This window comes from Siniperca chuatsi, linkage group LG5 (genome assembly GCF_020085105.1).
Source record: "Siniperca chuatsi isolate FFG_IHB_CAS linkage group LG5, ASM2008510v1, whole genome shotgun sequence".
Classification (NCBI taxonomy): Eukaryota; Metazoa; Chordata; class Actinopteri; order Centrarchiformes; family Sinipercidae; genus Siniperca; species Siniperca chuatsi.
The window spans coordinates 19018746-19029749 of NC_058046.1; the positions used below are offsets into that span (position 1 = coordinate 19018746).

Genomic DNA, 11004 nt, shown 5'->3' on the forward strand with positions numbered 1-11004 from the left:
TCACACAGCCTTCCTTCAGCCGCACAGGACATGTGAGGTTGGACCTTTCCCACACCACTGATATTATTCCTCTGAGTGGGGAGACCACAGCACACCATCACTCTACTGCAGACAGAGGAGAGAGGGAGTGAGGGAGGCAACAGGCGAGGAAAAAGCAAGAAAAAAGGAAGGTGAGTTAGAAAACAGTACACAAACAGGAGGAGAGACGGTAGTGGAGAAGTTGTTAGGTTGAGAGGGATAGAAGAGGAGGGAAAACAAGGGCAGGGCAGGAGTGAGGCAGTGTGCTGGTGAGCGAACCATGGCAGAGGTATCCACTCAGACAAGGAAACACAACTGCCACAGTCAAGCCTCCACCTGGCCAAACTCCCATCAGACTGTACATACAGCATCAGGACTAACAGTCACACAACCAGAACAACAGTACTCTCACTGTTGTAGTTTAAGTGACAATCCACAACTTTAAAAAAACAAATCAAGTGACTCTGTATCACTGTACAAATTTATGACACAGTAGAGATTCACCTGAGACCTGTGTTAATAATAAATATAAGAATGTGAATACATTTAAGAGGCTGCAGTCTACATTTGGTGTCTTAATAATTATTGCATTAAGCCTGAGCAACATTAAAGCCACTATGTGTAGAATTTGAAAATTCCTAACTTTGCTTTGGTGGTAGTATAAAGCAACACCTACCACCTATTTTTCTATAAACAAAAAAACCCCCACCAGACTAATTTGAAAGATGCAATAATCACAATTTCACATATAGGGGCTTTAAGTGCAAAACTGCAAAGCAATGTGTGTGCAAAGGTGTTGCCTAATTCAAGTGAAATGAGAATGTTGTAGCTTATCACTTTAACTCAAACACAATCAACACCAAACAGTGAAAATAACACAATATCATATGACGAATATAAAAAAACAATGAAATGAAATTATGTAATTCATGAGAATTCATGTTGCAAGTCACAAACTTTCTGGTATCAGATGGTATTTCTGTATGTAATTATATCTTTAATCCATGGGGTGTCTCCCTTCATCATTGTGAAGGAGTCTGCCAGTAATGGCCACTGTATAGTATCACGTTACATGAATAAATCTGTTGTTATGTGGGGTCTGTTACGGGGCCTAAAAAATAAGCCTCATAGAAACCCTGACAGAAGCATTACCAGCAATAATTACAAAATGTTGAGGACATCATAAGTGAATGGAAGGGAAACCATGACTAAGTTAGATTAATGACCCAGAGGAATCTCTCTCTCACACAAACACACACACACACACACACACACACACACACACACACACACACTATTTTGGCCAAGTTTCAGTAGCCCGAGGGCAGTAGTCCTAGCCCACTAACGCTGCCTCATCCTGGACACTCTGGGAACAACTGTCAGAGTAAAGGAGGCAGGATGGAAGAGACAGGGCGTAGGAGGAGCCCCTGCCCCGTTTATCACCTTCCCTGGAGACCATGGAAACTCTACCTGCCACCTTCAGCCACTGATTAACAGTCTACCTGAGCATGCACATACAGTACAGTGCATGACTGAATGCACAGGCAGACGAACGGGCACATAACAGCACAGTAATCAAATCAGACACACCATGCACAAGGGACACTCAAAACACATTTATATAGAAAAATAATACAACAAATGGTAGTATAGATGTGCATAACATAATGCAAAACCATTATGAATTAGATCTCAAATGAAACAGTATATTTCTTATATAAATTATACTTTTCTGTGTTAACAGTAGGAAAAAAGTACTGCAGGTCATTTTTCTGTTTAGATCTGATCAGGATTGATGAAAAATGACTAATCATTTCACTGCTTGTAAATGCCATTAGCAAAATTGTATTGCCTTTTCCATTCACACATCGCTGTTCTTTTTTTTGAATGAGAGCCACCTCCCGAATTTAAATTTAATCAGTCAGAAAGCAGATACGGAGACAGAAGACTAAATCCTGGCAGGATTCGACTGTGGGCAATCGGTGGCATTAATTCTCATAAATACTCAAATATTTCAGTTTTTATTCTTGTGAAGCACTATAAGTACAACTGAGTATCAGTTTTGCAGATAAGCAAAATCACCTGACGTGAATAAAAAGCCAAGAATGGCAAGTGCAGTATAAATAAAAATCCCTGGTTTCTCGTTAGATGAGTTTGTCACTCAGAAGCTATAGATTTGACCAATTCAATCTGGGGAATGTGAAGCTCTCTCACCTGATTGGCTGTGTTTATATCGATGCCATTTTTAATATGTTCCAGGGCCTTGTCCAGGTTGCCAGAACGGGCCGCTCGGAGAAAACTGTTGCCAGCATCTGCCTGCAAGCAGAACAGAGAGAGGGAAAGAGGATGGGGATAAGGGGTATAAGAGAAAGTGAGAGACACATAAAGTAGAGGAGTGGAGAAGGAAAATGGAGAGGGAGACAGAGTTTGGTTAATTTCTCTTTAGAGGCATTTTAAGGACTGAAACCGTTTAGTAGTAATCCATCAGTTTTCCTCTCATGTCACTCCGCCCTTGAGATTTTGAACAGTGCAGTTTGAAAATCTGCATCTGCACCTTGAAAATGTGTGTGTTAGAGGGTGTGGTGGGCACGCAGGTGAAGTAGTGGAGTACACGAACTCCCAAACAAAACCTCTAAAAATTTGTCCACACGTCTGTCCGCTGCTCTGTACTGTGATAAGGCGAGTGTGATAATACTGACAGCAGACTGTTGGCTCTTTGTCTGGACTCTTAATTTATGTGTGTGTGTGTGTATGTGTGACTGAAAGAGACACAACGTGAATAGAGAAAGGAGAGAGAGAGAGTTTGGTGAGTTCTGGCTCACGGGCCGTCACATGGCACGTATAGTGTTTTTGTCTGTGTTTTGTTTGTGTCTGAGGGCCTTCATGCCTCTCCCAGGCAGGCAGGGGTGCTGCTGAAACAGGATCACTCATGCGGCATGGGGGGAGAGTGACGGAGAGGAGAGGAGGAGAAGCAGGAGCGACTGAGGGAGAACCACAGGGAGAAACTCGACTGCGGCAAACCCTGCACTTTTTCATTTCATTTACATAATCTCCTCTCTCCCCTATGCCCCATCCCCTCCCTACATCTAACTGCTATCTCAACATGCTGGTCAGGAAAACAATCAGCCATCCAATCATTCGGTGTGTGTTTTCACACAAATGCAGGGAATAATTTCATATATAAACCTCACACAGTAGTAGTTTCTGATCCAAAAGAAAAACACCAAATGCTGTCATCACGCACATCAAAGAAACTGCTTTTCTCAACTTCATAACACACACATAAGCTGTGTTGTCTATTGTTGTGACAGGGTTGGGTTGTTGGTCCCCTTTTGACAGAGAGGGAGTGAGCCTGAGTAAAAAAGAGAAAGGATCCACATGCCTGAAGTAGAGGCATAGCAACAAATGACACAACACAACCTCAGCATGACACCAATGGCACTGTGCAAAGAGAGAGGTCACTAAAAAAAAAGGTAAGGGCAATGGCAGGGAAACAGAAAACTTGCTTCCATCTGATTGAAGTAGCAAAACATTATCTATCAGTTTGTGATTCTTGTTTCTCATATCTGATATAGAAATATAATTTATATAGTGGCAAAATCTCTACTTATCAAATGAACTTCATACAGCATGCAGTATCCTGTGAGTAAAGTAATAAATCCTGGGCTTTTGTGTGAGTACACTGACTCATGCGGAGCGCCACTTGCCTCTGAGTCATTGTCATTCTCTCCAATAAATGTTTCTGTTTTTTGCTTTTGCTCAAAGACAATTGAGAGGAACTACTCTGCAGTACAAAGCCTCTGAGTCACACTCACACACACATGCTGCCAGGCAAAACATTGATTAGACATTCCCACACACAAAAAAGAAAACAAAACATTGGGTGTACTGTAAAGCAAAAAACTAGATTTATAAATCTACTATATGATATTTAGAATATTATTTTAATATGAAGATACAGTAAACACTCAAAAAAGGTATAAAAACATCAAAGCGCATTTCAGCACATATTGTAAAGTCTCTAGACTACTGTCTGTAGTTTGATCTGTTCAGTGTCTCAGTTAACAGTTTTATTTTACTCACAGTTGCCAAGCTGTCCATGTTCTCCCTCTCCCATAGACTCTCTCATTCACTTTCACTTTGAAGAAGATGAAACCCCACAAACCTCCTCCCTCTAGACTACTGCAGAACAACAAACTGACCCCCAGTACATCCTTGCACAGACACACACACACACACACCTGTCACTGGAGTTACGATCACCATACTGAGATACACCATCCCAAAACAGCACTGTTTCCACAAACAAATCTTTGTGAATGTGTATGGCTGGACACATGTGCTGTGTCTGTACGTGTGTGTGTGTGTGTTTGAGAATCCATTTAGCATTCAAAATAAGAAACAATGTGGTACAGAGTTACACAAGATCTATACAGTTTTTCAGTCAGGCTATTTGCAAGTGGCCAATCCAATGGCAAGTATGTTATATAAGAGGTTTTTACAAAAATATTCTATGAATGTGATTCATCAATTCATAGTAAGTTTGATAATTGAAAAGAACCACTTTATTACTGTTAAACTTAAAGGTATTATACTCTATATACAGGAGAAAAAAAATAAAAATGATTAAAGGAAGACATGACAATTTGTATCTTTTTATACAGGTATATACTTTCTGTTGCATGAACTGTTTGCAGACTCTGCCATGGTGACACAAGAAAAATCCTTCCATCAAAGTAGGCGCAAATACAGCTGATGCAAAGACACATACAACTTAACACAATATACATGGTTCCACAGAAAATGGTGGCATGGTAACACCATGGTGACCCTGACTGAGGCCCCTCTGCTGGATTCCCACCCCCTGGACTCAGTTCACTGCCCCCCCCAGAAACAAGCCTGCAGAAGTTTACAACACTACAGAGACTAGAATCAAAGACTTGCTGGTTACAGCAAATTTACTTTCCTAGTGGTCAGTCCTGCATTTTTATGTGTGTGTATCTGTATGTTTCTGTGTGTATCTGCTTGCGTCAAGAAGTGAGTGTGTGGTGTAGTGAGATAAGGATGTAGGGGGGCCACACCCATCCACTAACTCAGGCATAAACAGGTGCAGTGCACATGTCACAGTCTAAAAATGTTCTGCGGTGATTCCTCTGCTACGTCTTGCTGGATTCCAGTATGTTATAGATGAATGTGGGTCTCTCTGATTATTCCCTTAGAGAGCGGACAGGCTTCAGGCTCTGGGGCCTATCAAAAAGGAGCGAGCACATTAATCATCCTGTTTGGAGCAAAAGAAAGACACAATAATGTTCTCAGCAGCTCCACAGTTAACATTAGCAATATCAACACACACTGTCGTGCAATGTGCGTGCAGTGAACAGTCCTCAGGCTGAGACAGCACAAGGCTCCTCATAATGAAGCTCAAAATTACCAAGTAAAATTATTCCCCTATCTCATCACAGAAAATCCTCTGCCCTGAAACTCCCCTCTCCTCGTCTTTATCTCAGCTTTTCTTTCCTGTTGCCTTCCTTCCCTTCTCTATGCTTTGCTTCCTACATTTCTCTCTCTCTCTCTCTCTCTCCCTCCTCGCTTGCCTCCTCTGCTGGCGCTGCAGCAGACAGAATGACATCACCACCCTCGCTGGTGAACTGCAGTGTGCAACTCAATGTATAGGCTATGTATGTGTACGTATGCATGAGGAGGCATGCCGGAAATCAACATCCCGGCCACTGAGATCCTCTGTAACGGACGACTGCACCTGAAGAATCATTTTCACAAGAGATCAACTGCGTGTGTGTGTGTGTGTGTGTGTGTTTGTGACGTTTCTGAATGGATTCGGATTGACTGTGTGTGTCTGTGTGTGAGGGGGAGAAATAAAACAATATGAATGGGAAGGCAGCAATACTGGAGAGTAGAAAGTAGACTCTCGCGGTCTTAAAACTGTGTTTGTGATCTAGTTGTAAAGATCAGGTTCTGAGAACACGCTGTTGTGTGTCCACATAGGGCTTGCAAATGGCTGCTATATCTTCTGTATGCTATCTCTTCATCTGAATTAAATCTTTGTGTAAACTGTTCCCTTTCTCTCTCTTTCTGCAGTGGCTGTTTGCACACTGTTGCAGGATTACTTACAGATCCTGTAATGCTGTATTGCAATCACAGTAACTTCTTTCACATCTGCTATTGTTCTAATAGCAAGGTGGAAATTAACCTGACTTAATCAGATAATCACTAGAGTCACTGCACCTCAGCAAGAGAACTGTAGTAGACAAATTTTAAAGGGGGGATTTTAGCAAAGGATGGACAGCATCTGACTCTAAAGGCCATTTCCAGCTCACTGAATTGCTGCTTTACATATATCTAGACATATTTAATTAGAACTACTATTACTATTTTCCTATAGTTTAAGCAGAAATAGGCTTGTTGCCCAATTGCAGCTATACTTTTTGTTTAAGTTGTCACTCCTTTAAATGAAGCAATATCTCCTTGTAATGCCTCACCACAGGTTAGAGCCTTAATGTGGCTGTAATATATGAGCACTTCAACCAAAGGACAATATTTCCTTCTCAGATTGTTTCATTTGAAGGATTTTTAGAGGTGTGAAGATGTGACAGTATTCAAGCCCAAAAAATAATAATAATAAATAATAATAAATAAAATAAAATATACAGAAATATATATAATTTTTCTTTTCTCATCCCTTTAATGATCTTTTGACCCATCAGTCCTTCCAAACAGTCTAGAGAGGTTAGTCTACGTCTGAACAGGTCTCATTGCTACGGAGCCAAGACAGTTTTTGCTAATACAATCAAGAGACAAATCCTGGAGCTCTTCCACTGAATTTCAATGAGAGAATCTCTCTGCCAAAGATCCAGGGTGATTTTACTTGGATAAGGAACTACTATCTGCTTCAGAGAATCTTAGCATTTCTAATAAAACTAACATAAACTTCACAATATACAGACAGTCTCTCTCTCTCTCTCTTTCTCTCTCACACACACACACACACACACACACACAACAACATGAATTTACTGACACAGCACCAGGTGCAAATCATAAATATTTTAAGTGCCACCACAGCTATTTTACACCCAGCAGAAAGGTGAAAATAAGGTGCATACATATGTTCAGCATGTCACAAGTCCTACTTTACTTGCAATATTATTTCCTGAACTTTAAACAACATCAATTGTGCAAGCACACCAAACTCTGGATAATGTGTGCTATTTTCTCCCTGCTAAACTCGATATCTCCATGTATTTAAACTAACTGTGTGACTGGACGGTTTCTATACATTTTAGGGGAACACTTAACAGCGGATATGGAAATTACTGCAGAGTGCTTAAACAGCCATTTCATCACCATTTTCTGCTGACTTGCATTTGTTGTAGAAATTGATTTTTTTTTTCTCTCTGTCCTTTATGTCTCGGGCCTCCATCTTTCAGGCTGCTTGAAGAGGTTGAGCAGGCAGCAGGCTGTTTCCGGCTACAGAGATGTTTTAAGTGTAGAGTCAGTCAGATTGAGACCCATGGGAGCGTTCAGCTATGGACACACTTACAGGAAGCAAGCGAGCGGGTCACTGGGGATGAATCTGTTACATTCCCCCACTCAACACTGTCTGTCTGTATGGAAATCTGGCTGTCTGTCTACTTCTACTCCCTGTATGTGGCGAAGCCTCTTGTCCCATTTTTACTATTTATTTTCTCACACTCCCAGCCTCCCCCTCTCTGTATCCCACTGTTTGTCCCTGCCGCACTCATTGATTGTCTCTTTAAATCTGGCCCTGCTGCAGCCTCTGCGCTTGACGATGAGATTGTCATGGTTTTTGTGATCTTTTGTGGGGGTGACAAAGAGGGTGAAAGCCATAGGGAGGAGATAGGGTTCGGAACCTCTGGAGGATAGGTAGATATGATAAACATCCTATGTTTTAGTTCACATTAACACAACAGTAATTATACAGAATAACTGTAACTATAACTGTTTGGAGTGAAAGAAGAATATAATATATAAGAATATATGTAACTTCAGTCCAAATATTGGACTGATCTAATACTGTAAAACTAAACATTTAAACTTCATATAACCATAAATAAAGTTATTAATTAATAACATAACTGATGTGTAACTGACATATTTGCACTGTTAATTGAATGTCTAGTATTGCATCTGCTTAAACAGCTACAGAAAATCCAGTGAATGCTCAGTGATGTTGTGAGCATTTTCTTTTACAGTGGTGGAAAATAACTAAGTATATTTATTCAAGTACTGCACTTAAGTAAGAGTTTGAGGTACTTGTACTGTGATTGAGTGTTTCTATTTTATGATACTTTACTACTCCACTACATTTTAGTGTGAAATAGTGTACTTTTCACTGCACTACATTTACATGACTGCTATAGTGACTATTTATTCAGACTGAGATTTTACCAACAAAATATGTGATGAGTTTATAAAATGTTTTGTTATTGATTAAACTACCCAACAGTATATAAAAGTAGTCAAAATTAGCTCTATGTTGACCACCTACAACATTAAAATGCTGCTTACATGTTAATGCATCATCAGTAATAATAATCCAATCACATAATGCATATAATAACACTCATTCTGAATAATGAGTACTGTTACTTTTAATACTTTAAGTACTTTAAGTATAATACTTCTGAACTTTTACAGAAAATTTTGAATGCAGGACTTTAACTTGTAACAGAGTATTTTGCTGTATTGCTACTTTCACTCAAGTAAAGGATGCAAATACTTCTTCCATTACTGCTCACTGTTATTCTCAGATACACAAGGGTGTTTTGGCTGTTTAAATTAACCATTGCCCACTTTCCTTTTACTTTTACTTTTGGCCAGTTGGTCTGGTTACTTGCAAATATCTCATATTATTGGGAGGAACTAAATGCTACTAAGTGAAAAAACACAACAACTACTAACAGTATTGTAAAACTGACTGCAGTTCATCCTCAGACAGATAAACTATGAACACAACAGGCACATTACTTCAAGTTGCATCATCCACAGTAAAATGTCACAACCTCTTCTCCTATTACCCCAGGTAAACTGTGTTTGACACTAAATTAGCACTCAGACATCCAGGCAGCAAGGCCTTGTGAGTGTGTGCCCTATGTGTTACCATTACCTCTGCTGGCTCAGTGGATTAAATAGTCTATAGTCTTCAGTGAAGCCACGCTGAAAGAATCTCATTAATTGACCCGCTAATCAGTTTACTGACCTCTAGTTTACTTACCACAGCTAATCCTGGTTGACATCTGAACATCAAACAGAGGAGCAAATTAAGTCAAAAACAAGATTAAGGAGGAAAACAGAACATGATACACACCCACACATATACGCACTTATACTAATCTTGGACGCACATGCATCACAACTCCTAAAGATACTCCAGCTCCCTCCCATGTTGCTATGGGAGGCTGAGTCTTATGAGTTTGATCAGAACAGGTTATGTTTGGGTCTGTAAGCAATGACTTACTATGTGTTTTTAACGCTCCGTCACTTCTTTAGAGCTTTGATAAAAACCATAACAAGTCTGTATTTCACAAGTGACATATCACTTTCTTATTAAGCAGGACCAATGTTTACATTTCCATGGCTTGCCTCTCTCTTTCTGTCTCTTTCGGTCTCTCATTTTTCTTTGACATTGTCATTACAAAAGACGAGGTCATATTCAGGACTGCAAACAAGAAGAAACGGTCAGAGTGGAGCCAGCGAGAAGTTTCCAAAACAGTTCATGTGGACGGACGAACGGACGAGAACAAGAATGGTACTTAGCAAACAGAGAACAAACGCAGAGAGGCATGTGCTGAATTAAAAAAATTAGCTTGAACAAAATGGACAAAGAGTAAATAGCAATACATCAATATTCATGTGTTAGAGACAAAGTAAATATGAAAGAAACGGATTTAAAACTGGGAGCAAAGCCAGTGACAAGAGTATTGGCCCATTACTGTCTGATGTGAAAGAATAAAGACAGGGATCGTTGGCAGGTGCATTACATCTGAGAAAATGCAACCAAGGATTTTATAACAGAACAAAACATTGCAAAAGAGACAGCAATAAAATAAGAGTAGTAGAGACGAGTACAGGTAGAGAGAGATAATATGAAGAGACAAGAGAGAGTGGCAGGAAAAGAGACGAAGTGAGAGTGTAAAAGAAGGAAGGTGGAAGAGGAGACGGAGAGCAGCAGAGATGGTGGTACTCACTCCAAAAGTGACGGTCTTGACTGGCATGCCTGTTGGCCCTCCACGCTCTCTTTCTTAAGTTTTCTGTTTCTCTCAAACACACAGCTGTCTTTTCTGTTGCCCCCTGCAAGTACTGTGGTACAGGGCACGCAGACCCCCGTCCGATGTAAACACGAACACACACACACACGCGCACCCGCCCAGACACACACACACACTTGAGTAAGCATGGTGGGTGGAGAGACTGGGGAGGGTGGGGGTTGAGGGGACGGGGGCCCAGGGGTTTATCTCTGGAGGAATGCTGCCTGTATCTAAAGACACACATTTCACACGCAGCCAAAAACAAATGGACACCCCACACTCTCACCATACCTACATCCTTTTTCCATTTTCTCTAACTTAATTTGTCCAACTATCTCACTTTCTTTTTGCCTCAAACTCCTTTTATTTTTTCATTTCCATCTTTTTCTCACCCTTCTTCTATCCTCCTTCACACTCTATGTTCTGCTCTCCACCTCATCCATCCTCTCCACCTTTAAGGTTTTGTTGCACCCCAACACTCTGTGTCACCCCAACTTTATCCCTTCTTTCACCTGTCCCTTCTTCCCCACACGTCACGCCCATCTCTGTGTCTCCTGTATGTTTTGTGACAGCCAGACAATCGTTTCAATCGTTCACGGGACAGGCAATACCAGAGTAGCGTAGAGTTACTGTGGAGAATGGGTGTGTTTTTTCAGAGCGGGTCTGTTTCGGTCTGTGAGGTGACTTACAGTGACAAAGC

The 11004-nt window shown here is 40.7% G+C and overlaps 1 protein-coding gene across 15 annotated transcripts in view; it reads right to left on the reverse strand.

Moving 5' to 3' along the window:
- Positions 1-11004, reverse strand: part of ank1a (ankyrin 1, erythrocytic a) — a 95871-nt gene that overhangs the window by 35136 nt on the left and 49731 nt on the right. For 6 of the 15 annotated variants that reach the window (XM_044197105.1, XM_044197102.1, XM_044197100.1 and 3 more), the window contains exons 1-3: positions 10245-10999; positions 9272-9293; positions 2233-2334 (exon numbers count right to left, since the gene is read on the reverse strand). In XM_044197105.1, the coding sequence (XP_044053040.1) occupies positions 2233-2334; positions 9272-9293; positions 10245-10453 (333 nt within the window). In that variant the 5' untranslated portion in view covers positions 10454-10999. Of the gene's footprint in view, positions 1-2232; positions 2335-4101; positions 4377-9271; positions 9294-10244; positions 11000-11004 lie in introns of those variants that run through there. The other 9 variants (XM_044197106.1, XM_044197107.1, XM_044197099.1 and 6 more) reach the window with 5 other exon arrangements.